This window comes from Saimiri boliviensis, chromosome 1, assembly GCF_048565385.1.
Source record: "Saimiri boliviensis isolate mSaiBol1 chromosome 1, mSaiBol1.pri, whole genome shotgun sequence".
NCBI lineage: Eukaryota > Metazoa > Chordata > Mammalia > Primates > Cebidae > Saimiri > Saimiri boliviensis.
This window is the reverse complement of record NC_133449.1, coordinates 59,088,397-59,103,195: the sequence shown is the minus strand read 5'-3', so window position 1 is coordinate 59,103,195 and position 14,799 is coordinate 59,088,397. Positions and strand designations below refer to the sequence as shown.

Here is a 14,799-nt window from a genome sequence, read left to right as displayed (position 1 = left end):
CTTCACTCTAAGAAACTGTTAATTTAATATCAAAGTCTTCAATGAAGCCTAACCTCATATCCAGCTACTTTGAGCTTTCTTAAGCATTAGCTCACAGTACAGTTCCCACCTGCTTAGCTACTTACACTAAAACCTGGCTGGACATACTGGTTTACATATATGTAACTCTGAAGGCTTGCCATCTGAAGTAGGTCATGTGAGGTTCCTGAACTTGAAAGGAAACAGAGGAATGGCAGGGCGCGGTGCCTCATGCCTGTAATTCCAGCACTTTGGGAGGTGAAGTCGGGCAGATTGCTTGAGGTCAGGAGTTTGAGACCAGCCTGGCCAACATGGTGAAACCCCGTCTCTACAAAAAATACAAAAAATTAGTTTGGCATGGTGGCATGCACCTGTAATCCCAGCTACTCAAGAGGCTCAGGGAGGAGAATCACTTGAACCTGGGAGGCAGAGATTGCAGTGAGCTGAGATGACACCACTGTCCTCCAGCCTGGGTGACAGAGTGAGACACTGTATCAAAAAAGAAAAAAAGAAAGAAAGAAAAAAGGAAAACAAGAGAAGAGAAAAGAAAAGGAAAAGAAAAGAAATAGGCTGGGCGCGGTGGCTCAAGCCTGTAATCCCAGCACTTTGGGAGGCGGATGGGGGTGGATCACGAGGTCAAGAGATTGAGACCATCCTGGTCAACATGGTGAAACCCCGTCTCCACTAAAGGTTCAAAAATTAGCTGGGCATGGTGGTGCATGCCTGTAATCCCAGCTACTCCGGAGGCTGAGGCAGGAGAATTGCCTGAACCCAGGAGGCGGAGGTTGTGGTGAGCCGAGATCGTGCCATTGCACTCCAGCCTGGGTAACAAGAGCGAAACTCCGCCTCAAAAAAAAAAAAAAAAATAGAGGAACAAACTGAACAACCAGCAAATTATGCTTAATCATGTGGATTCAGCCAGTTCTTCTCCACTGCTACCTGTGCATAATATCAAAGAAGGGACTCCATATTTACAGAGAGGATAAGGAAATCTACTCCTCTGCTCTTTCTAGAACTGCTAAAGGTCATAGGAACTGGGCACCTGGTAGCTGCTGAGGAAGGGCAAGCCTGACTTGCATTTGGACAGTTTGCCAATCTGTTTGTGGTAAGTTTATGTCATTTGTAATCACTCCCAGTGTGTTCCAGGAAGAAACTATTTCTGTTGCCAGAATCTCTCCATCTCAGTGCCCTAAGTAGACCCTCTGATCCTCAATCCTCGCCTCACCTCTTGCTTAATTTATACAGCTCTTTTCTTAGATCTTGAAATAAACTTCTGACCAGTGCCTGGTCCAACAAGCCACTTCAGACCCAGCAAACAGGTAAGTGGGTATTATAGGAGGAGGGCAACTCTAACATGGGTTCCTCCTCTTTCATCTTGGGGAACTTTCAGGATAATTTTCTAACCAAACGGTCTCAGCAGTAATGAAGCCTAAGCAGGAGACAAATCTGCTTCTGGGTTATAGGAGCTGTATAATCTCCAAACTATACAGAGAAATTCTGAGGGTGTGGATATCTCAGGTGGCCTTGCTGCCATCAGGAATTCAGAGAGAGGAAGCCATAAGCAAGGTAACTATGTGCTGCTCTTCACTGCGCAAACTCTCTTCCCTGTGTTCTCCTATAGAGATTTCTGATTTGCCCCTTAAGCAAGAGATTCACTGCTGCTCAGCATGGCTCAGACCAACATATGCTTCATGCTGATCTCCTGCCTGATGTTCCTGACTCTGAGCCAAGGTGAGACTTTTTTTTCCTCACACCTCCTGCAACCCCAACCCTGAAGCTTTCACTCCATCCTCATGCATATGGGTTCACTTGGGAAAAAGCAGAGTCAACATCAGGGGTTGTTTTGTGTTGTTCAGTGATCTTTATTTCTGAGCTCATTCCACTCACAAACTTACTCACCACAGCGGAGAGTTAGAGATGGAACTTAGCTTGAGCCTTTATCAGTGACCAGTGCAGTTGGCACTGGTTTATCATATTAGCTCTATTCATGATGGGTGCTTGGGGGTGTCTGTATGTAGACAGTCATTTGTGGAATGGGCAACTGAGAGGAGCTTTGTGTGTAGAGAAATCAGACAGGCTTGAGAAAAGCAGAAGCCTTTAAGACAGAAAAAGCCTGAGCCTCAGAAGTAAAAGGGACAATAAGGATACATTTCATTACCCTATTAATTTTGAGCTCTTGTCTTAAGTAAAGACATCTTGAGAAAGAAGAGGTAGGGTGCAGGAGGGCAGAAGTGACCAATCATCCATCCATGACCTACTAACTACATCTTTTTTTTTTTTTTTTTTTTTTTTTGAGATGGAATTTCGCTCTTGTTACCCAGGCTGGAGTGCAATGGCGCGATCTCGGCTCACCGCAACCTCCGCCTCCTGGGCTCAGGCAATTCTCCTGCCTCAGCCTCCTAAGTAGCTGGGATTACAGGCACGCGCCACCACGCCCAGCTAGTTTTTTGTATTTTTAGTAGAGACGGGGTTTTACCATGTTGACCAGGATAGTCTCGATCTCTTGACCTCGTGATCCACCCACCTCGGCCTCCCAAAGTGCTGGGATTACAGGCTTGAGCCACCGCACCCAGCGTCATCTTTCTGTTCCTATATAGGAACTTCAGAAGCTCATACCTCACCATCCAGCCTTTGCCCTGCTCTGAGGGTCTTTCTTAATTTTTCCTTCTGTTTAAGGCCAAGAGGTCCAAACAGAGTTGCCCCAGGCCTGGATCAGCTGCCCAGAAGGCACCAATGCCTATGGATCTTACTGCTACTACTTTAATGAAGACCTTGAGACTTGGGTTGATGCAGATGCGAGTGAGGAGAGCAGTGTGGGAAGGGAGGCTCATGAAAGAAGGCAAAGCTGCCACTCTCCAGTGTGTTCAGTGGCTGATATGAGATAAGACTAATCCCTTCCTCATCCAATCATCAGCCCAAAACGTTTCAATCTACTTTATCCCATCATTCAGCACAGAGATGCTGGTGGTCAGTGACAGCATCATCAGGGACATTTCTATGCTGTCTTTTAGCTGTCAATCTTCTATAAGGGCTCAATATATCCTTCACACTTTCCTCCTCCACTGAGTGCTCCATTTTCCTCTCCAACAGCTCTACTGCCGGAACATGAATTCAGGCAACCTGGTGTCTGTGCTCACCAAGGCCGAGGACGCCTTCGTGGCCTCACTGATTAAGGAAAGCAGCACTGATGTCGGCAGTATCTGGATTGGCCTCTATGACCCCAAAAAGGTCAGTCTACCGCCTATTTTATCTCTCGATTATCAATTTTGATAAGAAAGAGGAGGTCCAAGTTTAGGGAACGCTAGAAACAGCTTTTATCCTTTATTATTTTTAATAAAAGGGATGTCTTTATAGATTCTATTACATATGAGGCAGTGAGATTCAGTGCAGGTGGTTGGAGAGATGAATGGAACCTGGATATCCCAAGTGTTCTGGGCATTCGTTTACACATAAGCTCATTCTACTACTTCTAGGAAAGCATCTTTATATACCACCTCTTACTTATTATTGTCTGTCTTGAACAATATTTCTTTGTAGAGTATATGTAAAAAGAGACTAGCGGAGGACAATCAACTGATGGCATTTGGGAGCCTCGTATTATATTAAACAATATACCGACAACTAATGGGCAACCAGTGATATGGTGAATATGAGGGTCAGGGGTCTCAGGAGAGAAAATTAAGAAACCACGTTCTATAATGAGCTTTTATTTTTTTGGTATCAACTTCAGGACATTTATTATTTTGTGGGAGAGAATTGGACATTCCAGGAAAGGAGACACTTAGAGCAAAAGCAGAGGAAAAGATGTTCTATTCATGGGAAAAAAAAATGTTTATTCTTGCTTTATGTTTGGCCTGTTACTGAGTATATGCCTAGGCCAGGTGTTTCTTTTTCCAAGTCACCTCTTTTCCTGCTCTGGCCTTTCTCCATCCAGATCCGCCACTGGTGCTGGAGCAATGGTTCCCTCGTCTCCTACAAATCCTGGGTCACTGGATCCCCAAGTAGTATCAATCCTGGCTACTGTGCGAGCCTGACTTCAAGTTCAGGTAAGAGGCAGAGAAGCCATCCATCTGTTCACCATTCCCTCCTGCTTAGCTCTGGGGATGAACATAGGAACTAGGGTAGAGATGAGATGAGATCATCCTCCAGGAAACGGTGAAGTGTTTTTCCTTGTTCCTTTTCCTGAGTCCTAGATCCAGAGAGGGGCCACACTCCTTTCAAACCCCTCATTCTGACTCTTCTCATTGTGTTGTAGGATTCAAGGGATGGAAGGATGTGTCTTGTGAGGAAAAGCTTTCCTTTGTCTGCAAGTTCAAAAACTAGAAGCACTGGAAAATGGACACATAGAACTGGTCCTGCAATTTACTACGGAGTCAAAAATTAAACTGGACCATCGCGCCAACTCAATTCAAACCCTCACTTCTCTGTTGACTTTGCATCGATAACCTTCAGTACCTTACCCATCTCTCAGTCACCGGATCCTGAAGTAATAAAAATAAACATGTTTTCCCCACTGTTCTGTCTTTTGCATTTGTTCATTCCACAGCCTGTGTCTGAATGGTTGGGGTTGGAGTGATTGTAACATTTCAGAGTTTGCTTTTTACTGGTTCCTTCTTAAAGCCTCATTTGTATATCATGCCTGTTGCACTTCCAAACATGTGATCTCCTTGCTTATGACAAGATAAAAGGTAAAGATTTCAGCCATATCTCACATGGTACCATGGACCTAGTTTGAGCTAAAGAAATAACTGGATTGTTGATCTAGAGATGGCTGGAATATTTGGTACTATGAAAGGATTTACATAATTAGGGTCTGAGGAGTCCACATCTATTCTCAAATATGCAAGTTGAATTCATAACTGAAGTGATAATTTAGGAAGAATTGTCACACATAGAAAGAGGTCTCCATTAGTGGTACAATAACTAGAAGTTGGAAGATGAGGAAGGTTTGTTAAATGGTGCTACTTGGATAAATGAATAAATAAATGATAAATTAGATAAATAAAAATCTTCAGGCATATTAATTACCTAATTAAAGATCCCATTGCCAAATACATTCAAATTCTGAAGTACTGTTTTAGGACTTCCACAGATTAATTTTGTAGGGAATTTTCTGAGAGGCAGAGCAAGATGGAGGAATAGAAGTCTCCACCAATTGTCCCCCTGCTGCAGGGACACCAATTTAACAACTATCTACTCAGAAAAAAACCCTTTATAAGAACCAAAAGTCAGATGAGCCCTCACAGTTCCTGGATTTAACTCTGAATCACTGAAAGAGGCACTGAAAAGATAGAACAGTCTTGAATCGCTGACGCCAGCCCTTTCCCACCTACAGCAGCAGCAGTGTGGTGCAGAGAGCATCTCTGAGTGCTTATGAGAGGGAAAGTACAGCAATTGCGAAGCATCAAACTCAGCACTGTCCTATTACAGGCTGAAGGAAAACCAGACCAAACTCACGTGTATGAAAAGAGTCAAACTGTAGAATATTTGAAAAGATTTATTCTGAGCCAAATATAAGTGACTAACAGCCTGTGACACAGCCCTCAGGAGATCCTCAGAACATGTGCCCCAGGTGGTTGGGTACAGCTTAATTTATACATATTAGAGACACATGAGACATCAGTCAAATACATGTAAGATGTACAAACATTGGTTCAGTCTGGAAGGGCAGGACAACTGGAAGCTGAGGGTGATGGGGATGGTACTTCATAGATTGATTTAAAATTTTTCTAATGGAAATTGGTTGAAAAAGTTGTTATTATCTAATAAGACCTGGAATCAATAGAAAGTAATGTCTGGGTTATATTGAAAACAGGTTGTGGAAAACAAAGTTTTACCATGCAGATGAAGCTTCCAGGCATCAGGCTTCAGAGAGAATAGATTGTAAATGCTTCACATCAAACTTAAGGACTCTATTCTGTCAGTAATTGCAAAAGGGATAGGGTATAATGAAGCATGTCTGACCCCTGCCCACGATCATGGCCTGAACCAGTCCCTCCGGTCAGCCTTGGAATGTCGTTGCCAAGAGGAGGTCTTCGTTCAGATGGTTGGAAGGCTTAGAATTTTATTTTTGGTTTATCCTCAGCTGAAATCTGCCCACATATGGAGGATTTAAAGCAGCCCCAGTCAGAGGGGAATTTCCAATCCCAGTAATTGGAACTTGAATTTCTGCACATGTCACCACCACAGGCTAAAGTACTCTGTTCTTTAAATAAACTTGCAAGGCAGTCTAGGCCACAGGGACTGCAACTCATGGGCAAGGCGAGTCCTAGTGCTGAACTGGCCCCAGTGGACAGTGGGTGGGGGGCGGAATGAGATCTACAGAATCACCAACTGTAGTGGCTAAGGGAGTGCTGGCATCACCTCTCTCCCTAACTCCAGCCTGCAAAGCTTGTGGCTTCAAAACAGACCCTTTCTTTCTACTTGGAGAGAAGAGACTGAAGAGTGGGGAGGACTTTGTCTTGAATCTTGGATACCAGCTCAGCCACAGTAGGATAGCAAAATGGCAGGAGTCATGAGGTTCCTGTTCCAAGCCTTACCTCCTTGCCTATATTTCTAGACGCACACACATTTCTAGACAACCTGTTGCCTTGAAGGGAAGGGCCCAGGCCTGGAAGCATTCATCATCTGCCAACCAAAGAGCCCTTGGGACTGAATAACCAGCAGTGATGCCCAGGTACTAAGTCAAGGGAGTTGGGTGAGCCTCTGAGAATTGCCCACTTCACGGGAGACTCAGCACATTACCAGCTGTGATGGCTATAAGGTGACATTCCTTTTGCTTGAGAAGAGCACAGGGAAAATTAAGGTGGACTTTGTCTTGCACCTTAGGTACCAGCACAACCACACAGGGGTAGAGCACCAAGTGAGCTGTTAGACTCCTTGATTTAATCGATTCCAGGAATTGACTCTGAACGTCTGAACCTGCCCTGGGCCAGAGAGTAGCCTACTTCCCTGAAGGGTGAGTTCCAGGCCAGGCAGCATTCACCATAAGCTGATTTAAGAGTCCTTGGGCCTTAAGGGAACATTGAGTAGAATGCAATACTCCCTCCCCGTGGCCTGTGATGGCAGTGGCTACAGGGGTAGGCTCCTCTGCCTTTGGAAAGAGTAGAGAAGAATGTAAAAGATGGTATCTTTTGGTCTGAATGCCAGCTTATCCACAGTACAATAGAGTATCAGGTAGACTTCTAATGTTTCTAACGCTCATCCCTGCTACCGGATGGCACATCTGGACCTGCCAAGGGCTTGGGGAAACTTGCCACCCTGAAGTAAATTGTTTCCTTTGCTGTGCAAAAGGTTTTGAACTTGATGTGATTCCATTTGTCCATTTCACTTTGGTTGCCTATGCTTTTGCGATATTACTCAAAAAGTTTTTGCCCAGACCTGTGTCCTAGAGATTTTTCCCAATGTTTGTTTGTTTGTTTTTGTAGTGGTTTCATAGCTTGAGGTCTTTGATTTAAGTCTTTAATCCATTTAATTTTTGTATGTGGCCAGAGACAGGGATTTAATTTCATTCTTCTGCATATAGATATCCCATTTTCCCAGCACCATTTATTGAAGAGACTGTCTTTTCCCTAGTGTATGTTCTTGACACCTTTGTCAAAAATGAGATCATGATAGGTGTGTATAACGGTCACTTCTCAGTCTTTGGAGGAGTCTTCACTGCTGGCCTCATAGAAAGAGTCAGGGAGAATTCTCTCCTCTTCAAATTTTTGGAATACTTTAAAGATAATTGGTGTTCTCTTCTGAATGTTTGGTAGAATTCAGAATCTGTTCCTAGACTTTCCTTTGCTGGGAGACTATTTATTACTGATTCAATTTTATTACTCATCACTGGTTTATTCAGGTTTTCTATTTCTTCCTGTTTCAATTTTGGTAGGGTTGTATGTGGAATTGTCTACCTCCTCTAGGTATTACAATTTGTTAGGGTATATTTGTTCGTAATAGCTTCTGATGATCTTTCTTAACTTGTGTGGTATCAATTGTAATGTCTTTTCCATTCTGATTTTGTTTATTTTTATTTTCTCTCTTTTATTCTTGGTTAGTTTAGAGTAACCAAGAATAAAAGAGAGAAAATATTTTATTAATTTTATCATTTTAAAAATAACATTCATCTACCCATCTGACAAGGGGCTGATATACAGAATTTACAAAGAACTAAAACAGATCTACAAGAAAAAAACAAGCCCATTCAAAAGTGGGTGAAGGATATGAACAGACACTTTACAAAATAAGACATACAGGAGGCCAACAAACATATGAAAAAATGCTCATCATCACTGGTCATTAGAGAAATGCAAATCAAAACTACATTGAGATACCATCTCATGCCAGTTAGAATGGCGATCATTAAAAAATCTGGAGACAACAGATGCTGGAGAGGATGTGGAGAAATAGGAACACTTTTACACTGTTGGTGGGAGTGTAAATTAGTTCAACCATTGTGGAAGACAGTGTGGCGATTCCTCAACGACCTGAAAATAGAAATCCCATTTGACCCAGCAATCCCATTACTGGGCATATATCTAAAGGGTTATAAATCGTTCTACTATAAGGACACATGCACACGAATGTTCATTGCAGCACTGTTTACAATAGCAAAGACCTGGAACCAACCCAAATGTCCATCGATGATAGACTGGACAGGGAAAATGTGGTACATATACACCATGGAATATTACACAGCCATAAAAAACGATGAGTTCATGTCCTTTGTAGGCACATGGATGAACCTGGAAACCATCATTCTCAGCAAACTGACACAAGGGCAGAATATCGAACACCACATGCTCTCACTCATAGGTGAGTGTTGAACAATGAGAACACATGGAAATGGGGAGGGGAGCACTACACACTGGGGTCTGTTGGGGGGAAATGGGGGAGGGACGGAGGGATGGGAAGGTGGGGAGAGATAGCATGGGGAGAAATGACAGATATAGGTGAGGGGGAGGAAGGCAGCAAATCACACTACTATGTGTGTACCTATGCAACAATCTTGCATGTTCTTCACATGTACCCCAAAACCTAAAATGCAATAAAACATAATATTATGTTTTTCTGATTCTTTGTCTGTTTTTAGTCACCATTTTATTTACTTAAGCTATGATCTTTAGTATATACTTTCTTTGACTTATTTGTGGTTTGATTTGTTCTTATTTTTCTAGTTCCTTAAGGTGCATCATTAGATTGTTTATTTACAATTGTTTTATTTGTCTGATGTAGGCATTTATTGCTACAAACTTCCCTTTTAGCACTGCTTTTGTTGTATTCCATAGGTTTTGGTATGTTGCGTTTCCATTTTCACTTGTTTCAAGGTATTTTTTGATTTTCTTATTAATTCATTCCTCAACTCCATGGTCATTCAAGTGCATGCTTTTTAATTTCCATGCATTTGTACAGTTTCCAAAGTAAAATTTTCAAATCTTGTTATTGACTTCTAGTTGAATTTCACTGTGGTCTAAGAAAATGCTTGATATAATTTTGATTTTTTAACATTAGTTGAGACTTAGTTTTGTATTCTAACATTTGATCTATCCTGAATAATGTTCCATGTGTTTATGAGAAGAATGTGAATTCTGTAACTGTTAGATGAAATGTTCTGTATGTGTGGTAGGTCCATTTGGTTGACCACACAGTTTAAATCCAATGTTTCTTTGTAAATTTTCTTTCTGGATTATCTATCTAATTCTCGAAATTCCTGACTGTTCTTCTATTGGAATCTCTCTCTGTCCCTTTAAATCTAATATTATTTGTTTTATGTATTTTGGTACTTTGATGCTGGATGTATTTATGTTTAGAATTGTTTTATCCTCTTGCTGAATTAATCCTTTTATCATTATATAATTAACATCTTTGTCCCTTTTTACTGTTCTAGATTTAAAGTCTGTTTCATCTGATATAAATGTAGCTATTCCTGCTTGCTTTTGGTTTACATTTGCATGGAATTTCTTTTTCTATTTCTTTACTTTCAGTGTTTTTACAGGTGAGATGAATTTATTATAGTTAGGATACAGTGGAGTTATTTTTCTAAAAATCCATTCAGCCAGCTTTTTAAGTGGAAAGCATACTCTTTTTACATTCAAAGTTTGTATTGATATTTGAACACTTATTGCTCTCATTTTATTAATTGATTTCTGATTGTTTTGCACATCTTTTGTTTCTTTTTTCCTCTTCATTGTAAATCATTGTGGTTTGGGGTTTTTCTGTAGTGATAACTTTAGAGTCTTTTCTCTTCCTTGTGTGTTTTCTTACCAGTGGTTTTGATATTATTATGTTTTCATGATGGTAGATATTGTTCATTCACTTTTGGGTACAGGACTTCCTAAAGCATTTCTTGAAGGACCAGTGTAGTGAAACCCTTTAACTTTGGTCTGTGTGAGAAAGACATTATTTCTTTCATTTATGCAGGGTAACTTTGCTAAGTACAGGATCCTTGGCAGGCAGTTTGTTTCTTCTTTCAGCACTCTGAATATACCTTCCCATTCTCTTCTGACTATAAAGGTTTCTTCTAAGAAATCCACTAGTATAAAAAGGGTGACTTTATAAGTGACTAAATGCTTTTCTCTTGCTGTCTTCAGAATTCTCTTTGTCTGTACCTTCTGACAGTTGGATTATAATGTGCCATAAACTGTGTCCATTTGGGGATCTCTGAGCTTCCTGTATTTTGATGTCTAAATATCTTGTAAGGCTTGGGAAGTTTTAATCTATTATTTCAGTATATTGGTTTTCCAACTCTTTCATTTTCTCTTCAACTTCTTAGACATCAAAATTTTGAATATTTGATCACTGTGGTATCCCATATATTACCTAGGCTTTGCTCATTCTTTTATATTCTTATTTCTTTATTTTGGTTTGATTTGAAAAGACTTGTCTTTAAGTTCTGAAATTCTTTATTCTGCTTGACCTGGTAGTCTGCTATTAAATTTTTGCAAGTAATTTGTTATTTAATTCAATGAGTTGTTCTATTCCAGAATTTTTGTTTGGTTCCTTTTTATATCTATCTCTTTTATAAATTTTTCATTTAAATCTTGATTTTTTTTATTTCTTTATATTACTTTTTAGTATTCTCATATCTCGCTGATGTCTTTAATATTAATATTTTGAATTATTTTTTCTAAATTTTATAAATTTATTTTTGTTTGGAATCTATTGCTAGAGAAGGATTGTGTTCCTTTGGTGGTATCATATTTCTTTGTATTTTCATGTTTTCTGTATCCTTACATTCCTATCTATGCATCGGGTGTAACAGTCACGTTTTTCCGATTTTTCAAATTTGCCTTCATAGGGGAGAGCTTTTTTCTGACGATATATCTATGGTGTTGCTTCAGTAGGATAGTATAACAGTGATTCTGGGTCCATTCAGTAATGTAGTCTGTATGATATATTTGGTTGTGTTAGTGGTGTTTGATTTTCTTGATTGCTTAGGATATGGTTGTTGGCAAAGACTGTGGTGAAGTTCTTCTGGGATTGAGATGTCAAGTGGGCTAGTCTTTGGAATCCAGGGTGGGTAATAGTGGGCTGAGCATACCTGTTCTTGGGCCCCAGGTTGGCATATGATGGCACAGATTTTAGCAGGTCCAGGCAGATTGATTCTTGCGCCTCCAGGTGGCTTGCTCAGGTGCCATAAATGGTAGTGATGGGCCAGGCAGACGGGTTTGTTTTCAATTCCCTGGGCTGTGGGTGTGCCATCGGTGATGGAGGTAAGAGTCTGAGACCCATACAGTTTGCACTGGTGTTGGCAGTGGCTGCAATGGGCTGGGTAGGCTAGTCCCCAGATCTTCACTGATATGTACAGGTGGGCAAAAGTTGTGGTGATAGCAGCAGGTTGGATGGGTCTGACCTCAGCCACTGGAGGAGTTCTCATGCCAATCTATGGTGGACTGGGACAGGCAATTTTCAGATTCCATGGACAGTATACTTGTGTCCTGGAGAGGGTGAAGGGGTGGGCATGAACTGGGCAGACCTGTCCTTAGCACCCCCTACTAGTGTATGCAAATAGAATATGGCAAAAGTGATGGTTGTCACTTCTGAGATTATATTACTAAAGGAATATAACTTTCAACCTGAATATGCAGAATCTACTTGTCACACTATATGTATGCTTGTTTTGAATTCCTGACATTTTTGGAGGGACTCTCACTTCTAATTTTGTAATTGATGTAGACTTCTAGCTCTGTTTTCCTATATATTTTTATCTCATTCTGGTATAAAAGTTATAATATATTCAAGAAATGAAGTATAGAAATTTCTTCATTTATAGCCTTTGCTGATGGCTTGTGTAAGATTGGAATTATCTAATCTATATAAGATTGCTTATTAAATACCTCATGTCCTATGCCCTTTAAAATATTATGGGCATGGTTATTTAGTTTGACTTAATTTCTATAGATTATATGCTGCTATGTTTAATGGCTATGAATCTATTCAGTTTTCTTTTCTTTTCTTTTCTTTTTTTTTTTTTTTGAGTGAGTATGTTATCTTTTCTAGGAAATTCTACCCTCTCTAAGTTTCAAAATGTATTATGATAATTTATTTAAAATGTTTTTTATTCTTTTTTATGACTTTTTTCTATTTTGTACCTGTACCACATTTTCTTTATCCAATCCACCTGGAGGCAATTATCCTAAGTTAACACAGAAACAGAAAAACATATACCAAATGTTCTCATTTATAAATGGGAGCTCAACAATGGTTACACGCAAACATAAACATGAGATAAATAGACACTGGAAACTCCAAAAGGGGAAAGGGAGGGAGGAGGTCAAGAGATGAAAAACTACCTGTTGGGTACTATGATTACAATCTGGGTGATGGGATGGGTAGAAGTCCAAATTGCAGCATCATGCGATGTGCCCAAGTAACAAACCTGCACATGTAGGCCCTGAATTCAACGTTTTAAAAATGTATTTGCTTAATGTTTTTTGTTTTGTTTTTGATTTTGATTTTGATTTTTAATATTCCCTTAAGAAAAACTGCTGATGGAGAAAGCAACTTTTGACTTCTCAGAACTTGAAGAAATCTCCCTAATGACTTGTCAGTGAGCAGAGCCCTACAGACAGAGCCTTGCAGATTGAATCCTTTCAGTCAAGGTCCACCTCATTCAGTTATGAATATGATTCAGCTACAAATACTACAAAATTAAAATTTAAAATGACCAAACAAGATTGAGACCTATTTATGTCATGTTGAAAGATGTACAGGCATGGTATGAAAGTTACACAATTACCAGCTAATCTAGTCCTTTTTACTCTTCTAAACCATTATCTTTTGCATGTAAATAATCCTTATAGGCTTCTTTCATGTTCTAAGAAGGCTGCCAATGCTTCAGCCATCCAGGCATCTGACAAGAGGAATAGAAGAAGGACAGCACAGCCAATATCACAGTTTTGAACTATCGTTTAAAAGAAACGTTTTTATTCCACAAAAGCAAATATCTCATTCATAAAAATGTAATTACATTTAAGTACCCTGGTGAATAAGACCTTAAAATATTCTTTATTGTGATACATTGACACATCATGTAAATTCTTGCTTATGTCAGGAAGAGGTGATAGGTACCAGGTAGGAATTTTTCTAGTCTTCATTCATTTTAGGTGCTATACCAGAATGAAATACCTGAGACTGGGTAATTTTCAATGAGCACAAATTTATTTTTCTAACTTTTTGAGACTGGGAATTACAAGATCAAGTTGTTAGATTTTGGTGAGATAATTTTTGCTACATTGTTGCATATACACAGAATATACAGAAAAATGTATCGTAGCATTTGCCTGTAGAATTTATAATTATTTAAACAATGTTTTAAATAAAACTATAATATTAAACAAAGATAACAAAGGTTGACATTATTTATTCTACATGGTAGATTCATAGGTATTTGTTAGGTCAATCTAACTTATTTCTGCATTTAGTAAAAGTAGTCATGCTGTATTAAAAGTTTATAGCCATGTTAAGATACCTTTTTTCTTATAAATAAGAGAGTCAATCACATTCTTCAGGCTTACTAAAGGATACAGTAAGTAGGAGTCCAGTATATTTGGTACCGTAATAAATGTATCTTGCAAAAAAAAAGTAATTAATTGTTTAAAAGTTACAACAAAAAATTATTGTAGCATATTTTATTTTTATTGTTATTTTGTGAGACACAGTTTTCACTCTTGTTGACCAAGCTAGAGTGCAATGGCACGATCTCGGCTCACCTCTGCCTCCCAGGTTCAAGAGATTCTCCTGCCTCAGCCTCCCAAGTAGCTGGAATTACAGGTATGCACCTGTTTTTAGTAGAGACGGGGTTTCTCCATGGTGGTCAGGCTGATCTCAAACTCCTGACCTCAGGTGATCTGCCCACTTCAGCTTCCCAAAGTGCTGAAATTACAGGCATGAGTCATTGCGCTCCACTGGCATAATTTTTTTTTAAATACGAGAATTCTTCTTTACTTTAGGAAGACTTCAAATAAACAATAACATTCCAGATACAAAAAAATTTAATAATTTAAAATACATAATGAAATATACTGTAACTAGGATGATATAAAACAGATTCAGTTCAATACTGTGTCAACAATTGACACAGTATTCCCATAAAAATCTTTACTGCTATCAATATCTGTAAACACATTGAGACGTCATTAACTTTATTGCTTGCACATGTGACTGACCAAATTCCACCTGCAAGGTAATAAAATTTACCTGGCAGCTACTTTGTTCCAAAATGATGCCTTTTTAAATAATAAACTGTATTTCCTATCCCTTCTTGGTTTATCTCATTGTCCTTTGGATCACAAGTCC

At 39.4% G+C, this 14,799-nt stretch overlaps 1 protein-coding gene across 1 annotated transcript; it reads left to right on the top strand.

Moving 5' to 3' along the window:
- Window positions 1-1,685: 1,685 nt before the first annotated feature.
- Window positions 1,686-4,341, top strand: LOC101041164 (lithostathine-1-alpha-like). Its single transcript, XM_003922555.2, has 5 exons — window positions 1,686-1,749; window positions 2,695-2,813; window positions 3,109-3,246; window positions 3,953-4,064; window positions 4,274-4,341. Exons 1-5 carry the CDS (start codon window positions 1,686-1,688, stop codon window positions 4,339-4,341), a joined length of 501 nt encoding a protein of 166 aa, XP_003922604.1.
- The last annotated feature ends 10,458 nt before the right edge of the window (window positions 4,342-14,799 follow it).

Coding starts and splice junctions, on each gene's coding strand:
- LOC101041164 (XM_003922555.2), top strand. CDS start 1,686: ATGGCTCAGACCAACATATGCTTCATGCTGATCTCCTGCCTGATGTTC. Junction 2,814..3,108: donor AGACTTGGGTTGATGCAGAT/GCGAGTGAGGAG, acceptor CCTCTCCAACAG/CTCTACTGCCGGAACATGAA. Junction 4,065..4,273: donor GAGCCTGACTTCAAGTTCAG/GTAAGAGGCAGA, acceptor ATTGTGTTGTAG/GATTCAAGGGATGGAAGGAT.